Source organism: Talpa occidentalis, unplaced genomic scaffold, assembly GCF_014898055.3.
Source record: "Talpa occidentalis isolate TD23 unplaced genomic scaffold, MPIMG_talOcc4v2.1 talOcc4.10, whole genome shotgun sequence".
In the NCBI taxonomy this organism is placed as follows: domain Eukaryota; kingdom Metazoa; phylum Chordata; class Mammalia; order Eulipotyphla; family Talpidae; genus Talpa; species Talpa occidentalis.
This window is the reverse complement of record NW_023600993.1, coordinates 54,640,958-54,662,618: the sequence shown is the minus strand read 5'-3', so window position 1 is coordinate 54,662,618 and position 21,661 is coordinate 54,640,958. Positions and strand designations below refer to the sequence as shown.

Sequence of the window (21,661 nt, the reverse complement as noted above, 5' to 3'; positions counted from 1 at the left end):
GTGTATTAAAGGCCTATACCCATCACAGGGCCTCATCCACAGAATGCCCCACAGGCAAATCATTGATGGTGAAGTATTGAAGAACACCCTTGCCACCAATGATAAGGAGGCCCCTAGCGGGATCTCATCTTCCTCAAGCATGCCATAATCGAGGGACAAGCTTCTGGTTATGTTAGCCAGCAGGGACATGTTCAGGAGGCCTATCCCTCGCTCTTTCTGGGGGATGTTGATCCAAGCCAAGTGAGTGAATTGAGAGTCCTCAGAAACCCCAGAATTTTGCAGTCTAGTATGCAGAAGTCCTCTGCATGCTCCCTGAAAGTGATAATCTCCCTGAGGCACACAAGGGTGAAGTCTAGTGGGTAGAAAGAGGGCTACATATTTTCCTTGCTAGTCAGAAATCTTCACCTCTTTGAAGGCACCGTTCACCAAGGCAGTGACCTGAAGTCTGGGGTGGGCTTACCAATGTACGCTTTGCTGGAGGCCATAACTGAAATCTATGTGGGCAAGGGCAGGATGCAAGGACCAGTGGAGGCCTGGACATGAGTTCTCTGTTATTAGCATCTTCCTTTTTGTCTTAATGATGGTTTTTCTTGCTGTGCAGAAGCTTTTTAGCTTGATACCCCATTTGTTTCTATTCTCTTTTTCTTCTCTTGCTGTTGGAGACAATCCACATAGATATCACCAAGACCAACATCAAAGTGTTTTTTGCCTATATTTTCTTTCTTTTTTTTTTTTTAAGATTTATTTATTTATACAAGCACTGGGTACAGTCAGAAGCGCGGGAGGGTGAGACAATTCACCAGAGCCAGAGGGGAGAGCAGAGCAGTCAGACTGACAAGTACACTGTTGAGGGGAGCAGCGGGCGGCAGGAGAGGTCTGCGCGCCATGTGGGATCCTCGCCCAGTGGCCGGGGATAGAACTGGTGCTGCAGAGGCTGAGGGCAGCTTCGCAACCCAGCGCTCAACCGCTGCACCACCAGGGAGGCCCCTATACTTTCTTCTGTGTATTTTATGGTTTCAGATCTTACATTCAAGTCTTTAATCTACTTTTAATTAATTTAGTATATGGTATAATATAATGATCTAGAGCCTCCCTGGTGGCACAGGGGGTTAACCACAGCACAGTGAGGCAATCCGAAGTTTCTGCAGCACGAGTTTAATCCCCAGCCTGCCAGGGAGCAACTCACATGGCGAAGCAGACCTCTCCTGACTCACCCACTGCTCCCCTCAGCAGTGTATTTCAGTTAGTCTGCCTGTTCTGTTTTCCACTCTGTCTCTGGTAAATCCTCTCACCCCCATCCCCCGCATCTCTGGCCTGTGCCCCAGCTCTTATATGCACAAATAAATAAATCTTTTATAAAAAGAGATAATGATCTAGTTTCATTATTTTGCATGTGGCTGTCCAGTTTTCCCAGCATTATTTATTGAAGACTTTCTTTCATTATCTGCTCTGGGCACCTTTATCATAAATTAGTTACCCATATATGTATGGTTTTATTTCTGGGTTCTCGATTCTTTTCCATTGATCTATGTGCTTGCTTTCCAATACTGACTGCTTTGATTGCTATAGCTTATTGTACAAAGTTTGAAGCCAAGAACATGTTATCTCCTATTTCCTTCTTTTTTCTCAGGATAGTTTTGAATATTCAACATTTGTTTGTGCTTCCTTACAAATGTTAGGATTTTTTTTTAAAGATTTATTTATGTATGCATACAAGACCTGGGTTACAGGCCAAAGGTGCAGGGAGGTGAAAGGATTCACCAGACACAGAGTGGGGAGCAGAAGAGGCAGATCTACTGAAATACACTGCTGAGGGGAGCAGTGGGTGAGATAGGAGAGGTCTGCCGGGGCCAGCGGATTGCTTAATAATGAAGAGACTTAACCCATTGTGTCACCAGGGAGGCCCACTATTGGGATATTATTAGAGATTGGTTTGAATTTGTATATGGCTTTAAGTAGAGGGGGCCTCCCTGGTGGCACAAGGGTTAAAGTCTCAGTGCTGTCAAGCTATCACCAGCCACTGCAGCATGAGTTCCATCCCTGGCCAGAGAGCTGACCCACATGGCGCAGCAGACCTCTTCTGTTTTGCCCACTGTTCCCCTCAACAGTGTAATTCAGTAGCTCTGCCTATTTTACTCCCTGCTCTGTCTCTGGTGAATCCTCTCAAACTCCGCACCTCTGGCCTACACCCCAGCTCTTTTATGCATAAATAAATAAAAGTAAATATTTTTTTTTAAAAAAAAGTAGAATGGCCATTTTGACAACATTGATTCTTCTGATCCATGAGCAATGGAATGTCTTTCCATTTCTTTCTATCTTCTTCAGTTTCTTTTCTTTTCTTTTCTTTTTTTTAAAGATTTATTTATTTATGTATACAAGAGCTGGGGTGCATGCCAGAGGTGCAGGGGGTTAGAGGACTCACCAGAGACAGAGTGGGCAGTAGAAGAGGCAGATCTACTGAAATACACTGCTGAGGGGAGCAGTGGGCAAAACAGGAGAGGTCTGCTGCGCCATGTGGGTCACCACCCTGGCTGGAGATCGAACTCGTGCTGTAGAGGTTGCAGACAGCTTCACAATGCTGTCTAACCCCCTGCGCCACCATGAAGGCCCCTCTTCTTCAGTTTCTTTCAACAGTGCTTTATAGTTTCAATGTACAGTTCCTTTACTTCTTGGTTAAATTTATTGCTAGGTATTTTTTTTGTGGTGGTATGGTTTTCATCCTTTTTCTTTCTGCTAGTTCATTGTTTATGCCAGAGCAATTTAGCAAGAAACAGAAATAAAAGGTATCCACATTGGAAAGGAAGAAGTAAAACTCACTATATGCAGCTGACATTACACATAGAAAACCCTAAATACCAAAAACAAAAAAACAAAAACAAGCAACTATTAGAAATATCAGATAAATATAGGTAAGTTGCAGGTTACAAAATCAATACACACAAATCTATTGTATTTCTACAGATACATTTTTAATTTCACTGCCAACTGGGTCCCTCAAATGCTACTGTCACCTTCCTGAAATGTATAAGTGTACACAGCCTCGTGGGCTCAGTCATTTTTGTCAAACTTATGGATAAAAATACTTCTGTGTGTTTAGATTTTCATTTCCAAGATTTATCCGTTGCAGCAGTTTTTTTATATATTTTTTCCACATATATATTTTCTTTTTTTTTAAAAGATTTTTTTTATTTATGCATACAACATTGGGGTGCAAGCCAGAGGTATGGGGGTAGTGGTGAGAGGATTCACTAGAGACAGAGAGGGGAGCAAAACAGGCAGATCTACTGAAATACACTGCTGAGGGGAGCAGTGGGTGAGACAGGAGAGGTCTGCTGCACATGTGGGTAGCTCCCTGGCCAGCCAGGGATCGAACTTATGCTGCAGAGGATGCAGGCAGCTTCACTGTGCCTTGGTTAACCTCTTGTGCCACCAGGGAGGCCCCCAAGTTTATATTTTCATCTTTCTTTACATTTCAGTCCAGACAACCCAAAGTCATTGCTTAGATTTGAAGTGACGGTATGTCACTTCTGCAGTTGCTTAATTGCAGAGGCATTTTGTTATGTCATCACCCCAGGAGGGTGAAGTAGGTAGGGTGGGAAAAGGATCAGCCTCTATCAGCAAAGCTACAGGTTTAGAACATAAAACTCACCCAAAGCTATTCTCAGGGTTGAATATTTTCTGATTTTGTATATCATGCTAGTGATGATCTGCAAAGACAGGTGTGAACAAAGCAGACAGGATCCTCACCTTTATAGTTCTTACAGTGGGATGGACAAACTTAAAGGACATAGACAATTGTGAAAATTTCAGGAATTATAGGTTGTACTCACTGTTATGAAAGAAATAAACAGGATAATATTGTATGAGGTAATATTGCCGTGGAGAGAGGTTTCTTTAGATGGGGTGATCGAGGAAGATCTCACTAAGGAGGTGATATTTGGGTTGAGATCTGAAAATGAGCCATATTGAGAAAGAGCTGGGGAAACCAAAAACGCAAAAGTATTTAGACAGGAAAGGATATTGTGTGTTCAAGGAACCTCAGAGAAGGTTGGAACACGGTGAGTGAGCAGATAGCAGAGCAATAATAAGGGAGGGAGAAGAAGGGCACCTAGGTCCTTCTGATCTATGCTATGGAGTGCAGTTCTCATCTTAAGGATGATAGATAATAGGATGTTGTAAGCAAGGAAATATCACATTCTAACTTATTGTTGTCAAAATCACCATGGCTTCTTGTCCATCTTCCTTTCTAGGTGCTACTAATTGCATATTCTTTTTTAATTGAGGTCCCAGTGCCTATCCTTTCCAGTACCTTACCATTCGTCTACAACTGATGACATGCCAGCTAGACCTATAATTTGCAAATATTAGCATAAGTTAGAATTACTTGGGTGTTGAAGACCAGCTTTTGGCAAAATGTCGGGTCAGGTGTCCCTGAAAGGATGAGACGGCCTAGGAGAAACTTATTTAAGAGGCTGAAGGGAAGGGGAAAGGGGAAGGTGAGGCAGATACAATACACTCTTATATTGGTACAAGCATCTCCTGCTGAGGGTCTCAGTGGGTCTTTATTTATACGTTTTAAGCAAGCGATGGGATTACATCATCACATGCATAGAAGCAAAACAAAACAATCAGTACATTCCTTTCCCATAGACATTTTGTTGCCTACGTGTTTTTAAGAAAAGAAACGATCTTAAAAGTTAGTAGATAATTAAAACTTAGATGCATTATTTCAGCCTAAACAACTACCTAGGTCAGCTAACAGTCCTTGGTACCGCCCTATTACCAAGGCTACAATATCAGGAGACTTCTCTATCTATATGTCCTGCAGCTAGAAACCAGTTGTTTCCCAGTAATCAATTATTAGAACTTTTTTCTACCTAGAAACTCCTAGCGTAATCAACTTCATGATTCATTACGAGGCTTCTTTACGGAACTTCCATATGAGAAATATTATGACCAGGTCTGGGTTGCTTATCAGACATGCCCTTGCACGGTAATTATTTCCCATTGTCAAGTGGGCCAAATTGTTCAGTGTTTAATTTTTAAGTAACTAATTCTCTGTGCCATGTATTTACAATATTCTTATATGTATATAATTTATTGCCCAATGTATTTACTAAGAAGTTCTTTTCTTATTATGACCAAGAACAAAAAACAAAGGGATGTTTAATCTTCAGCTCCATGGTGTGAGGCGCTTTAAAAGTCTTCAGCCCCAAGGTGTGAGGCCCTTTTCTTAGCTGCTTGCCAGTGTCTTACCTGGCTGGGGCAGCAAGGCCCCCGCAGCACTTGGGGAGCTGGATAAAAATGGATATTCTGGGTTCTTACCCCAGAGATTCTGAATTAATTGGCCTAAGGTTAGAGACAGGAATCCCCATTTTAGCAAATTCCTAGATCAGTGGTTTTCAAATGTCAATATGCATCAGGGTTATCTGGAGGATTTATTAAAACATCAGAGTTATCTGGAGGGCCCACCTCCATATTATCTGATTCAATAGATCAGGGGTGAGGCCCAAGAATCTTCATTTCTACAAGTTCCCAGGTAATACTGATGCTACTGTTTCAGTAACCAGTAAGAACTACTGTCCAGGTTGATTCTAATTAAAGTGATCAGTGGGGCTACACATTGAGAAACAAAGGCCTAAAGTTAATTTTCCAATATGTCATAACGGTTCTGTTAGTATCTCCCAAGCATATCTTTCTAGCTTTACCCTATTCTATCCATTCTTTGCTCTGGGCTACCCCTAGGATTCTGCTTTCCTAATAGAAATTTCTTACCATCCCTGGAAACTTGACCTGTTACATTTTTAGGTCTTTGCATACACCATTTCTTCTCCTTACAATGTTCTTACCTTAAACATTCCCTTAAACATTACTCAACTCAAATGTTTTCCCTCTGGTGTTGTATGTTCCCCCAACTCTGCTAGAAGTTAATTGCTTCTTTCATTGGATTGCCTCCCACTTTGTCTATGTCTCTAACAGAGGTCTGAGAACCTTTCTGACTAGTACTAGTATTAGAAAAATTATTTTTTATTGCAATCCAGTAAACATAATGTTATATATAAAATTAAAATATCAGGCCTCCCTGGTGGCGCAGGGGCCAGGGAGCTGATGGCACAGCAGACCTGGCACAGCAGACGTCTCCTGCCTCGCCCACTGCTCCCCTCAGCAGTATATTTCAGTCAGCCTGCCTGTTCTGTTTCCTACTCTGTTTCTGGTGAATGCTCTCACACCCCCATACCTCTGGCCTACACCCCAGTTCTTGTATGCATAAATAAATAAAATAAAACTTTTGAAAATAAAATTAAAATGATTTTATAAAATAATACTTAATTGTAGTTGTGTTCTATTTTTTAATATTATCTATGACTTTTCAAATTGACTGTGTTATGGAATACAGGTCTAGTATACTTCTTTCATGTCATATTACTATTTTTGTCTTTTTAAAGTATAATCTGTTTGAATATTGGAATTATATCATATTCATCATGTCTCCAAAGCTTACTCGGGACTTTAGCACCTAATAGATACTCAATAAATATTGAATGAATATAAGTCTCTTGCCTTTGAATATCTTTATCCAGTATTGACCCAAGTATTAATGTCTAGCTAAACACAGTCAATTGGATAAAATGTTGAATCAACTAGATACCCTCATGGAAATCAATGAACATCAAACTTTATCTCTTGCCACACATATAAATGAACTCAAGCTAGATCATGTATCCTCAGATGGCTGACAAAGAAATCATATCTCATGTTTCTTTTTATAAGGATATAACTCTACCATTATGGCCTAATTACCCCTCTAAAGCTCCACCTCCTACTGCTATCACATTGGAGGTTAGTGTTTCACATATGAATTTTGGGGGATACAAATATTCAGCATATAACACTATAAAACCTAAAACTTCAGGGGCCTCCCTGGTGGCTCAAGGGGTTAAGTCTCAGCACTATGAAGCTATTTGCAGCCACTAAAGCATGAGTTTGATCCCTGGCCAGGGAGCTAACCCACATGGCACAGCAGGCCTCTCCTGTCTTGCCTGCTGCTACCCTCAGTAGAGTATTTCAGTAGAGCTGCCTGATCTGCTTCCCATCTGACTCTGGTGAATCCTCTCACCCCCCATACCTCTGGCCTACATCCCAGTTCTTATATGCATAAATACAATAAATCTTTAAAAAAACCCCTAAAACTGTAAAATTTCTGTAAAAACGCATAGGAGACATCTTTGTAACTTTGGATAGACAATCATTTCTTTTTTTTTTTTTAAAGATTTATTTATTTATGTATACAGGAGCTGGGGTACACACCAGAGATGCAGGGGGTGAAAGGATTCACCAGAGACAGAGTGGGGAACAGAACAGGCAGACTGACTGAAGCACACTGCTGACGGGAGAAGCAGGCGAGACAGGAGAGGTCTGCTTCACCATGTGGGTTGCTCCCTGGTTGATCTCTGGGTTGCTGGGGATCGAACTAGTGCTTCGGAGGCTGCAGTGTGCTTCATACTGCGGTGCTTAACCCCTGCGCCACCAGGGAGGCCCGACAATCATTTTTTAAAATACAAAGTATAAAACAAAAAAGAAAGAGTTGATGAATTGTACCTTGTTAACATAAAATCTTTTATTATTAGAAATATACCATTAAGAAAATGAAAAGGCAAGCTACAGACTAAGAAAAAATATTATCAACATATATATCAAAAAACGAGTATCCAGAATATGTAAAAACTAAAAAGCAATAGTTAAAGATAATCCAATTTTTTAAAAATACAGGCAAAGATTTGAATAAATGTTTTACCAATGAAGATATTTGAATGTCAAACACATGAAAGAATGTTCAACATCATTAGTCACTAGGAAAAAAATTAAAAGTACAATCAGACATCCCTTCATACTCACTAGATTGGCTAAAATTAAGACAATCATTCACACAATCTTGGAATGGATGTGCAGCACCTGGAGCTATAAGTGGAATGTAAATGGTACAAATAATTTGGAAAACAGCTTCCCATTAACACAAGAGTGAATAAACAAATTATGGTAAACCCATAGGAAGAAATACTACTCCACTATAAAAAGGAATGGACTATTGATACAGTATACTAGTAAAAGAAGCCAAACAAAAGGAATACATATTGTATGATTTACTTATATAAAATTTCAGAATGGGCAGACTCATTTATAGTAGCAGAAAGTAGACCAATGGTAAGCTGAAGACAGATTGGGAGGTAAAGGATGTATTTAAAGAGGCATGAAGAAATAATTAGTGGTGATGGAACTATCTCTCATCTTGATTGTGGAGATGGTTTCAAGGGAGCATGCATAAGTTACAATCAAATTTAAATATGAAGAGTTTATTATATTTCAATTACATCTTAACAAAGTTGTAGAAAAGTATCGATGACTAGTGAAACACTAGTCATAAATACAAAAACAAAACAAAATCTTAGGTTAAAGTATTGTGCATTTAAAATGCATACCTTAAGGGCCTCCTTGGCAACACAGCGGGTTGAGCACAGCACTGTGAAGCTGTCCGCAGCCTCTGCAGCAGCGCGGGTTCAATTCCTGGCTGGCAAGGGAGATACCCACATGGTGGGACAGACCTCTCCTGCCTCGCCCGCTGTTCCCCTCAGCAGTGTTTTCAGTCTGTCTGCCTGTTCTGCTCCCTGCTCTGTCTCTGGTGAGTTCTCTCACCCTCCCATGCCTCTGGCCTGTACCCCAGTTCTTGTATAAATAAATAAATCTTCACAAAAAATAAAATGCATACCTTAAAATGGAAAAAATGAAAATTAGGGGGCTACTTGGAGATCAATAAAATAAATTAACCAACATGTTATTATTCATGATATAATTAAAATGATAGGCATGACACTGACTGTGGTATAAATGTATAAACTTTGACTGCATAAAATCATAATAGCTAGGAAATCTAGCCATGGGAGAAAAGTAAATAGGAGGATTTTAAGAATGTTAATTTCCAAATATTTTGTGCAGGAAATCCATTCAAATTTTCAAAAATGGAAACAGGTGAAGAAGGAGAAGAAAAAGGAGAAGAGGAAGAAGAATTACTTTCATAATAAAAAAAGACAAATAGTATGATTTGAATTCATTTTTTTAACTCATAAAAAATGATTCAGTTGTAGAACAAACATTTTAGTACAAGTGATTTACCTGGGAGCTAAATCCTGAGACACACTGGTAGAAGAGTGGGGGAAGTGAGACAGGGAAGGGGAGGAAGCCAATAAAAAATATTACCAAGAGCTGATCTGAGACGGGTGCAGTGGTGGAGAGTGAGTTCTGACTTTCCTACAGGCCTAAGAGATATGGGGCACCAAGATCACCAGTCAGAGAAAAAGCAGCTGGTAGACTTGGGCCTCTTGGACGAGGACAACTTCAAGGAATTCTCTGGATTACTTTAGTTGAAGATGCACATGGCTGGGAGGATAATTGGGATGATAATGTAGAAGAAGAATTTTCTGGGGGCCTCCCTGGTGGCTCAAGGGATTAAGCATCAGCTCTATGAAGCAGTCCACAGCTACTGTAGCACGAGTTCGATCCCCAGCCAGGGAAGTGACCCACATGGAGCAGCAGACCTCTCCTGTCTTGCCCACTGCTCCCCTCAGCAGTCTATTTCAGTTAATCCGCCTGTTCTGATCCCTGCTCTGTCTTTGGTGAATCCTCTTACTCCACTTCCTCCCCGCTCCCGCCCCCACCTCTGGCCTACACCCAGCTCTTATATGCATAAATAAATAAATCTTAAAAAAAAAAGATAAGTTTTCCAATCAGTTACCAGCTGAATTAGAAAAATATGGTTATAAGATGGAGTCCTCATAGAATCTAGAAGTGTTGAAGCAAGTAAACTTGGACTGTTTACTAAATTCTGTGAAAGAGAACCCAGGATAGTACATTTAAGACAAATATATATTTATTTCATTACCTGCTTGAATTTATTTATTTATTTATTTTTAAAAAAGATTTTATTTATACAAGCACTGGGGTACAGGCCAGAGGCGTGTGATGGTGAGAGAATTCACCAGAGACAGAGCAGGGAGCAGAACAGGCAGAGGAACCGAAGTACACTGTTGAGGGGAGCAGCAGACGAGGCAGGAGAGGTCTGCCTTGCCATGTGGGAATCTCCCTGGCCGGCCGGGAGTTGAACCGGCGCTGGAGAGACTGTGGACAGCTTCACAGAGCTGTGCTCAATCTGCTGCGCCACCGGGGAGGCCCTATTTTTGTTTTTTAACACACAAAAAAAAATGGTTTTGATCTAAAAAAGTATTTTTAATATATATAAAATATGGGCAATTTGAACTTACTTCTACTGTAGAATAAATTCTGGAATATAATTCTGGAAGAGACAATTAAGTTACCCCACCTGAGAAGAGAGGTTGCTGGGGTCTTTATCCACCACTTCCTTTTAGTCAATGGTTGAGGGTTATTCACAGACATGTTAATTTTCCAACACTTCCAGCTTGCCTATTGGCAAGCAGAGCAGGCTGAAATGGAAAGAGTCTTTAGAAAGAGTAAGAGGGACTGGAAATTAGAATTTGAACTGGTGTGCATGAAATAATGTGTGTGAAAGGAGTAAGGTGGGCGATGCTATAATGATCTTTCATTCTGTGCCAGAAACAGGGGTCTAAAAAGACAGATGACAACCTTAAGGAGCTTAAATTCAACCACACTATACACCAGCTATTTTTCTTAATTAGTTCTTGATCTTATTTACATTTCCTCTGATTTGAACACATCTTAGTTTTATGTTAACTGTCTCTTATATCTCCATGCACAGAAAAACAATATTAGAACATCATGGGAAATGGTGACAAACAACTATCAAGTTTTAAATATTTGACATACCAAAGCTGGTATCATCCCTTTTTTTTTTCCTTCAACTCCATGTGTTTACAATAGTTTTTAATAACAATACTTTATATGCAGATCTATATTCTAATATGACATTTAGACTCGCTTTGTCACTAGACCAAAGTAGCAAACCTAAAAAAGGAAGTGTTCTTATTTTGATAAAGCCTACATGCTCAGTTAGGAATCAAACACAGGCATTCCCAGGAGTTTCCTCATAGTCATAAGCTAAGAGGGTACATCCACATTCAGGATTTTGATTATCACCTCTGGGAGTCTATGAAGACTGTGGTAAAACATTCTTGTTCAACAGATCAAGTTTGTGGAATATAATTTCCATCCATCTCAAATCATCCTTCATATTAGATTGTTCAATCATTTCTGCAATGAAGGCTTTATTTGGTTAATGGTAATTCTCAAGGAGGGAAAAAAGATATAGTTGTTTCAAAACATATACCAGGAGAAAAAATTTCTTGGTGTTTTGGCAATATAATTTTCCAGCTGGACATGAAGATGATATGTTTTTCCAAAGATGGAACAATTCTACTAAAATGATATGAAAATTGGAATCCTAGAAGGATATGTGTGGTTTTCAATAAAATATTAATGAAAAAAAACATTGTTAATATGATACATTTCCCTTAGCACCATCTGGGCTTTGGAATCCAGAGCTGTTTCTGGGTTTTTCACTTACATGAGCCAAATACATTTTTTCTCTTCTTTTTCTGTACTATGTGAATTGTGTTTGCTGTCACTTGCAATTTAAAGAGTTTTATCTAATATAGAAATTGGTTCCAGGATTGGCATCCAAAAATTCCACAAATGTCCACAAAAGAACCATAGATAACAGATTATGGAAGCACAGAATATCAAAGTGGAAAGGAATTTAAGCATCATCTGATCAACCATGTCATTTTATGGGTAAGTAAATAAATCTGTATGAAAATAAATGTCAACATATTTTCAACGAATGAGACTTTATAGGATGCATTATAACATGGCACTATTACAGAAAAAAGATTTTGAAAACAACATTCAAAAACTATATATAAATATAATGGTTGTGAGGTTTTGCTAAAAATTGGTCCCAGTTTATGATGCAACAGAATCACTTCATTTATTCTCAGTAAATATTTTTGAGCACCAGAAATGTATTAGTCATTGAGTCAGGTGACGGGCACAGAGCAGAGAACAAGATCAGCAAGGAATATACTCTCAAGGAACTGTGTGTCTAGTGGGGAAAGCAGGTAATAAACACTAGCAGCTTTAAGTAGGTAAATATTATTGTTGCTATAATATATATTACAAAGGAAAAGACCAGTTCAATACGAGTAAATATAAGAGGAGGACTTGCCTTTATATGGGAGATGAGAGGAGTCTTCAGTGAGGATGTGATACTTACATTGAGACCTGAACATGGTAGAAAATTTTCAGGTGACTTGCTAAGATGAAGGAGCCCAGGAATGTATAAAACCCTGTTGGTGGGAAAGAGCTTGACTTCTTAAAGGAATACAAAACAAAACATGAATGGAAATTAGTGAAAAGGGGAAGATTAGCTCAAGATCTGGAGATGGGTAGGAGCTAGAACACAAAAACAGAGGGACTTTCTGAGACACTTGGGAAGGAGCTTGAGCAAACGACATAAATAAAGGCCTTTACAATGGGGTGAGGGCGGGTTACACTTTGAAGGGGGGGTACAGTAAAAGCATAGAGATAAGAGAGCCATGTAACAACCTAGGCCAGAGATGACAGCTTCCCAGGGAGTAATGGTTTGAATGAAGGTGGTAGTGAAGATAAACCCAGGAAGCTGACTCGGTTATATTCAGCAGTAGAAGCAACAAACCCCCTTTATTTTTCTGTACTAATTTGACTTGTGTGTGCTGTCATTTGTGATTCAAAGGGTTTTAATTACCACAGATATTGGTATCAGGCATGGGGCAGTTTAGTAGAGAAGAGACTATGTATTGAGAGGTGATGTGCAGTCAGGGGAGGGAGGAGACAAATGCAATGACCAGGTTTTTGGGCTAAGGCAGTGGGGGATATTGGTGACTTTTACTGACTTATGGAACATGGAGGAGCAGGAAGGGGAATACCATGAGCTCATAGGACAGGCAAGCTATTTTTGAGCTGTGTGGGAGCTAAACTTGGAAAGAGGATAGTAGTGGGAATGGTCAAACTACTGAAGTCAGAGATTCTCAAACTTTTCCACTATTTTCTTCTGAAACGACAAGGTAGAAGTTCAGCCTATGGACCCACTGATTAGTAAGGATCTGACACCATGACAGACCTTTATTCTGATATTCTTTAAAAAGCCATTAGCCATTTATTTAGTAGCGCTATGGGGAACATACAAAGAAATTAAAAAAAAAATCTAATTTCATGTGTATTCCTCATAACAATATCATGAAGAGGGTTCCATTAATTCTTTTTTACTATTCATCAATCCTAGTCCAGTAGTTTGAAAGTCTGAAGCACAAAGACCACCAATAAGGTAGTTTTGGTCACACACAGTCAAAAAATGATGGAGCTAGGATTTAAACTAATTTTGTCTAAATAATCATTATAATCACTGAATCCTCATTATATATCACATGATGATTTGCTATGGGTTCCCAATCATCTTGTGCTAATTTAAAAAAGAGGCTAGGGATTGGGAGAAAACCTTTACGTACTCAAAACTCTTGGTGTATTTCGGTTACGTGTCATTATTTCTTTTTTTTTTTAAAGATTTATTTTATTTATACAAGAGCTACGGCACAGGCCAGAGTCACAGGAAGGTGAGAGGATTCACCAGTGATGGAGCTGGGAGCAGAACAGGCAGACAGACCAAAAGCACTGCTGAAGGGAGCGGCGGGCACAACAGGAGTGGTCTGCCTCGCCATGTGGGAATCTCCCTGGCAGGCCGGGATTGAACCCACACTGCAGAGGCTTCGGACAGCTTCACAGCTCTGTGCTCAACTCGCTGCGCCACCGGGGAGGCCCTTGTTTTATGTTTTACTAGCTAAAAAGTCAGGACAGTTTTGCTAAATAAAATACAGAAACGCAAAAAAGACTTTTCAATTGTCTAAATTCTCTTCATGTTATTGCAAAGTAAATAACAATGATAGTGCAGCATCCTACAAAGTAAATCATTTTTAATGATTTTAAAAATAAGCTAAGCTACTTGCTAAGCCCATATTACTATTTAGTAGTATAAGATTTACAAGCTTCAAACCTTATAAAAGCAAACACGCACACTTCCAAAATAAGACCCCCAAAACAAGTATTTTAAAAAGCTTTTAATTTAAAAAAGAAAATAAAACAGGAGATGCCATTTAAAAAGACAAGGCAGTAATTAAATAATACTTGTTCCTTTTAGTTTGCTCTAATAATTACTTTTGAGTATTCTTTTTTTATGCTCATTTCTTTCCCAAAGAAAAATTACTAAAAACTAAAGTTTTTCAACATAAAAATGCACTTAATGTCTCCCTGGGAGCTATAAACAATGGGTCCACTTTTCAGTGACAACACAAACATGGAAAACCAACAAAACAGAAATTGCACCTGATTCTTGCATGTTCATGCCTGTGGTGACACAAATATAAGCGCTTTATCTTGAAGACTCAAGAGAATATTTCCCATTTTGACCTGTGAAGAACAAACACTAGGATTTAAGCTGTCTTTTTGTCTGAGAAATCTAATCAGCTTGAAATCCCAGCACCACAACTGTAAAATGATTTGACTTTTGTCTGAGAAGTGTAATCATCTTGAAATCCCAGCACACAAATGTAAAATGATTTGACCTAAAGTTTATTATCTATAATTAAATTCAGAGCACAAAAAAAATTGTATCTTAAATTAAAAGGCATGTGGGGTGTTAATGTGTGTTTATGTTATGTTGTGCCAATTGATTTTTAAAAATAGAATTCTGGAAAACTCAAATATTTAATCTAAGGCTTAGAATTTAGTTCTGCCTGCATAAGGATCTCCAAATTCGGTCACTCGTCCACTTATGCTAAATCTCTTGGTGCCACTAAGAAGATCAGAAGGAAAAGCAAAAGTGAAAATAAGGAAGATGAAAAAGTAGAAAAACAAGAAAGACTGCTACCATTCTAATGAGAAGAGAATGATTTGTGCTTCTGAGGAATTCAACTTATTTCTGAATTCAGTCAGGAAATGATGTTCATTTTGGTTTATCTAACAGAAGCAATTTATTTTTTCTGTATAAATATTGGGTAATATTTACACATAACCTCAATTTGTATAAACATTGCCTAGTTTTCAGGGTAGGTTGATTATTCCATTATTGGTTCACTCTTTCATGACTGTAAACAAGGTTTTGCATGTTTTGTTTATCAAATCTATATTTATAAGATAAATACTCTCAAACTTCTGTAAGTCTGTATAAATACCCGTTTCAATAATAAATTCAGTAAACGTCACCATAATTTGCTATGGAAGCACTGAATATATAATAAAAATTTCAAATATATAGTAAAAATTGGAGCATTATACCCTAGATGCTAAAATTGCCATTTTTTTTTTTTTAATAGAGGCATGCTTTATTTATTTGTTTTGCTGGTTTGTTTTGTTTATACATGCACTGGGTACAGTCAGAAGCGTGGGAGGGTGAGAGAATTCACCAGAGCCAGAGCGGGGAGCAGAGCAGGCAGAAGGACCGAAGTACACTGCTGAGGGGAGCAGCGGGCTGCAGGAGAGGTCTGCGCGCCATGTAGGACCCTCCTCCGGTGGCCGGGGAGCAGCCGGGGATCGAACCGGCGCCGCAGAGGCCGCGGGCAGCTTCGCAACCCAGCGCTCAACCGCTGCGCCACCAGGGAGGCCCAAAATTGCCATTTTGGAAGTTGAAGGGAAACTTATATAGGTTTTCTAGTCAGTTATAGTCTTTAAGCATTGAAAATTTCAAGATGTCCCAATTTCTGAGATTTATGTTGGGGAGAAAAAACTCAGGAAGGAAATATTGCCAGCATTTTTAGTGACCTTGCTGTCAAACGTCTCAATCTCAATGCATACAAAAATACTGCCATCTTATTAGAAAGTGTCCTTTTATTGTCCCAAGGGAATTCTCCAGTTATGTGCATTACACAGAATTTTAAAGAAAATGAAAGTGTGCTTAGATTAACCAAAGTGTAGCCAAAAAGAAGACAGGAGAGGGGAAGGGAAAGAATCAGCTGACATGGATTCGATGTGGCAATACCTTTGGCAAACTTTGGACCATACCCCATGCTTTAGGAGTCCACCAAATTAAAATGTGTAGTTTCCAGATTTCAAAGATGCTAATATAGTAATTCTCTGGAATTATCAAAGGCAGAGAAATACTGCCTCATAATATTATCCTAATTATGGAAAATATTGGTGGCTTCAGGCAGACAGGATTGAAAGAGCAAAATGTCTTTAAATTCTCAACCAAGCTCACCTTAAGTTTCTGGATACGCTGAAGGAATTTTAAGGCAAAAAAATCACACCAAATTTTAAGGCTTTACAGTTTCATAATGCATTATTCTAGAATGTTCTAGAGTTCTGGAACTCCTTTTCTATATATTCAGGCCAGAACCAATAGTGGAGAGTTGAGAGTAAACCTGGCTCTCATAAAAGAATAGGCATTGTTGTGCTTTAAGTCGTTACTGCAGATGTTATGTGGGACTTTCACAAAGCAACTTCTTTAGGTCTGTGAACCACCAACAAATCTGAGTAACATTTGCAGGGTTAACAGCCAGGCTGAATAAGTGAAAAACAAAACAAAAACTGGAATGGAAGTTAAGGAATTGTATCCACACTGTCTCTTTCACAAAAACCCTATTTGTTCACATGCAGTATATATTTTCCCCATTCAAAAGGCAATCCAAAAATTGCCCCATGTCCTTTAGATATAAACTAATGAATGATTATCACCTTTAGTGATGAAATAAGGAAACATGCAATAACGCAGCAAAGTTAACCAGTTTCACATCATAATAGTAATTCCTTAACAAAAATAAACTGTAGGCAAAACACAGATCAAAAGTAACATTGGTTGTTATAATCCTGAAAATTTGATTTTGTTCCTAGCATAATGGGGCTTGATCCCAAAATTGATTGATATTTGCATATTTCCTTGTAGTGCTGAGATTTTCATACATTTTTTTTAGGGTAAGACTATTTTGCTGACAGAACCTATGATATCCTACTGGATTCCAATATACAGGATAACACATTTGCATTAATATTTTTCAATTTACACTTTGTTCTCTATAAATGATAAAAAGTATTTAACATTTTTGTCTCCAAAAATTTCTCTACAAAACAGGGTACATCATATACATACCTATATGTCTTATATAATAGCAGTGACATTGGACAAATTTGTGTTACAATTTCCTTATTTGCCTGCTGGAGATGATACAATACCCTACTAAATTCATTAGGCCATTGCAAACATCAAGATCATTTATGACAGGTTTTTGAGATTGAAAAAAAACATTCTGCAAAATGCCCTTATGCTAATACTGGCCATACTAGCAATGAGGAATTAAGTTAGATTTCTTTGGAGAATAGAATATAGAGAAAGAATATACAATACTTTCTCTATTGTAGGTAGGTAATAAGACCTACCTGATTCTTTTGCTAAAATCTGGGTAACACCACAGAAGAAAACAAAATTCAAAGAGACATTCCTAACGGTGGTAGGAAGTTGAATTTTCTTGCCAGTGGAATCAGTTGAACTCTTCATTTCATACACATCAATTTGAAGTTTATAATTTCACTAACTGCCCACGTGTTTAAAGGTACTGCCCCCTACCTAGTGATATGTAAGATACAATGTTTTTGTCATTGAGTAAGCACAGCTGTCCCATTGCTGCTGTAGCCCCCTTCCCTCTCACATTGTTACACCAAGCCCCATTGAAGGGGCATCAGTTCCAGCCCATGAACTTGCTCTGTGATCAGAGCAGGTCAGGTCTGTGCAGGCACCAAGTTTTCCGTTTTATATTTGACGCCTGGATCATAGAAAGGAACAATCAAGTTTGAGCTAAACGAACCAATCATTTTCAATCCAGCTCATTAGTTAATTATTCCAATTGCAAATGGGAAATGAGCTGACTTGTGCTAAATGGTTCAGTCAATTGCTTTGGACTGAAAATAGTCTATCAGGCTTGTAGTGTGGGGGACCCTAAAAGAATACAAGGCAGTGCAGGAGCCAGCTTAGAGCATTCTATTGCTGGACTCTGAAGAAAGAAGGATCAGCAGCCATCTTCTGAAGAAAGGGAAACTGAAGACCTTTGCAGAGACCTGGCTGCTGCACCAAGTTCTGGCCCTTCCTCCGACATCACCTGAAAGGAGCAGCATAGGCTTCGGCCTGGTGTCTCAAAGAGCTGTTGTGCTATTGGTTCCTTCCACTAGCTCACCAATAGCTCATGTTTTTGACAGTGCCTCCTGGTGACTGGTGGTGACCAGCACTATTGGCTAGTACTGTCCAGCACTGTTGATGAGTGACCAGCACTCTGCATCTGAGTCACCTTTGAGAGCTGTCTACTGCTTCTGATCATCTAGCACTGCCTCATGGTGTTGTTGCCTCTGTTGCTGTCTGGTCCAGCATCTGGTGCTGTCCAGTCCTGCCTTCAGATTGTTGCCATGGGCTGCTGTGGTATCATCTCAGCAGCCCATCCTATGAGCACCTCCAGCTGCCACTGTGAGTTGCAGCCTGGCATACTCATTGCTTGATGCTGTGCCACCAGCTTCAGGCCCTTATTGACAGGACAGCACCATCTTACACAAAGAAGAGCCTTTCGTTTGAGACTTCTGGACACTGTGGACACTATTTGGGGTGAGAGAGCCAGCTTCTTGTGCCCTTACAAACTCTCTGTTTCCCGTTTGTTAAACAAACCCCATAGTTGTTGTTTCCTGAGCCTGAGTGGTCTTACAATTGAGTGCATGGGTCAAAACCCATAGACAGTGACCTGTCCTCTACTTTGGCACTGTCCTTTGACCCTCTATAGCACTTTTCACTTTGAAATCCTTTCTTCTCTTCTCTATGACCCATTAAAGATCTAGCCACTAAGAGTCTGCTTTCGTTGCCTTTGTGTATGTGGATGACTGAACCCTCTTAGGGACATATCTCTTAGCAGTTTGAGGTCCCTGGGTACCCCTCAGTAGCATGGTTACAGTCTAGCCTGAGAACTCAGAGTGGTATGGAATCATTTCTTTTGCCCCCTGACAATGGGATTATGGGTAATCTAATCTTAATTTTGGTCCACTGACCTATATTCTCTACAAGTTAAATTTTTTTTTTTTTTTACAACGAGTATGTATTACTTTTATAACAAGGGTGTGAGGGAGTCCATTGCATAGAAAGAGTCTCAAGAATACTAGATAAATACATTAGATGGCACTGATAATGTTAGACACTTAACACAAAATGCAAGACTCCCAAAAATTCCTTTTCACAGCTAGCTCAACCTGTTTGAACAATGCTAAATTAGCAAAAATATATACTTAAACAGAGAGATAAATAGCATTAAAAAAAACTAAAGCATATTCCCTCTTGGGGGCAACTAATTTAGCAACATTTAACAAGGTTTTTAAAACTCAATTGTCATGGAGCACCATTAAATAGTCACACACAAAAGATCCAAGCAGCTTCAAGATTAATATTTCCTTGCTCATGAGATGCTTAGTTGACTTGCAATAATGCAAAATATTCAGTGCATCTGGTTGGGGCCTACATGGATGATGATGTGTTTCTCATAAGCCCTTTTCATTGTTTTCTCAATTTGCTTCAGAAAAACTTGTGGGATTCGTCCACATAAAGTATGTACAGTCTCCAAAAACTTCAGCTGAAGAGGGTAATACATGGATTGGAAGAGATTGTCTTGAAAGGGAAACTGAAAAATAATTAGAAAGAAAAGAGAAATTTTATTTTAGTTACGTAATGCCATCTAAAACACAAATGATTGTTGCTAAGAAATGAGAAAAACAGGAAATTAGTGTAAGTTTGTACATTCTAAGCAAAGCAAAGCAAAACCAACCAAATCAAGGTTGTATGTTCTTAGATATAGTGGAAAGGACTTCTACAGACTGAGGTTCAAACCTTGAATCAATCCTGTGCAACCCCATGCAATCATTTACCCTTTATGGGCTTCAGTTACTTTTCCACTAAACAAACACAAAGGAATAAAAAGAAAAAAAATAGGGCCTCCCCGGTGGCGCAGCGGTTGAGCGCTGGGTTGCGAAACTGCCCGCAGCCTCTGCAGCACTGGTTTGATCCCCGGCTGCTCCCCAGCCACCGGAGGAGGGTCCCACATGGCGCGCAGACCTCTCCTGCCGCCCACTGCTCCCCTCAGCAGTGTACTTCAGTCCTTCTGCCTGCTCTGCTCCCTGCTCTGGCTCTGGTGAATTCTCTCACCCTCCCGCGCTTCTGACTGTACCCAGTGCTTGTTTGTATAAATAAATAAATAAATCTAAAAAAAAAAAGAAAGAAAAAAGAAAAAGAAAAAAATAAACAACAAAAAAAAAAGAAAAAAAATAAACAAACAAGAAAGATGATTTATTTTCGTCCTTAAAGCTCTTTAATTTACCCCCCCATCCCCAATGGCACAGGGGTTAAAGACAGCGCTAGCAAGCTATTGCCAGCCACTGCAGCAGGAATTGGATCCCACTTTGTCTCTGGTGAATCCTCTCACCCCCTGTACTTCTGGCCTATACCCCAGTTCTTATATACATAAATAAATCTTTAAAAAATTATTGATTTTTGAAATCATATTATATTGGTCAAAAATTAATAATGCAGTGGTCTTAAATTTTTCTTTTGCATGGTGATAAAGAATAAATGACTAGCTCACAATACAAGGAGGTTTTTATAAGCTTTGTTCTTTGAAGTGGTGTTAGTGTTGCTGTAGGGCAAAAAGCATTCCACTAGCAAAGAAATTAGGTTAATGGAATGAAATCAAGAATGATGTGTTGGGGCCTCCCTGGTGGCACAAGGGGTTAAGATGCAACCTATGAAGCTGTCCGCAGCCACTGCAGCATGAGTTTGATCCCTGACCAGGGAGCTACCCACATGGCATAGCAGACCTCTCCTTACTTGCCCACTGCTCCCCTTGGCAGTGTACTTTGGTGGATCTGCCTGTTCTATTCCCCACTCTGTCTCTGTTGAATCCTCTCACCCCCACACCTCTGGCCTGTACCCCAGGTCTTATATGCATAAATAAATAAATCTTTAAAAAAAAAAAAAGAATGATGTGTCGGTGCCACATATTATAAGGTGATTCTAAGCAAGTCATTCCCTCAGCACTCAGCAAAGGGAAGCAAGAACTGAAAATAATACCTTATAAAATTCAAATGCTCCCTGTAACACATTCTTATATAAAGGCCAAAAGCTCTAAAATTAATTTTTTTTAAAGATTTATTTTTATTTATACAAGAGCTGGGGTACAGGCCAGAGTCGTGGGAGGGTGAGAGGGTTCACCAAAGACAGAGCAGGGAGCAGAACAGGCAGATGGACCGAAAGCACTGCTGAGGGGAGCAGCGGGCGAAAGAGGAGAGGTCTGCCTTGCCATGTGGGATTCTCCCTGGCCAGCTGGGAATCAAACCGGCTCTACAGAGTCTGCAGACAGCCTCACAGCGCTGCGCTCAACCTGCTGCACCACTGGGAAGGCCCTCTAAAATTAATTTTAAAACAAAGTATATCTCTTTAGACAGGATATTCTGTATATACAGCATGCTTTTGATGAGTATAAGCAAGACTCAGGTTGGGGGCCTCCCTGGTGGCACAAGGGGTTAAGACACAACCTATCACACAATCTGCAGCCACTGCAGCATGAGTAGCATGAGT

General features: G+C 39.5%; 1 protein-coding gene and 1 pseudogene across 1 annotated transcript in view; both read right to left on the bottom strand.

The window, feature by feature from the left end:
• Window positions 1-22: 22 nt before the first annotated feature.
• On the bottom strand, window positions 23-485 carry LOC119253105 (peroxiredoxin-2-like; annotated as a pseudogene).
• A 15,020-nt stretch (window positions 486-15,505) lies between these two features.
• The window catches only part of GXYLT2 (glucoside xylosyltransferase 2), a 119,440-nt gene continuing 113,284 nt past the window's right edge, over window positions 15,506-21,661 (bottom strand). The window contains 1 exon segment of the mRNA XM_037492852.2: window positions 15,506-19,712. Coding sequence (XP_037348749.2) covers window positions 19,530-19,712 — 183 coding nt within the window. The 3' untranslated portion in view covers window positions 15,506-19,529.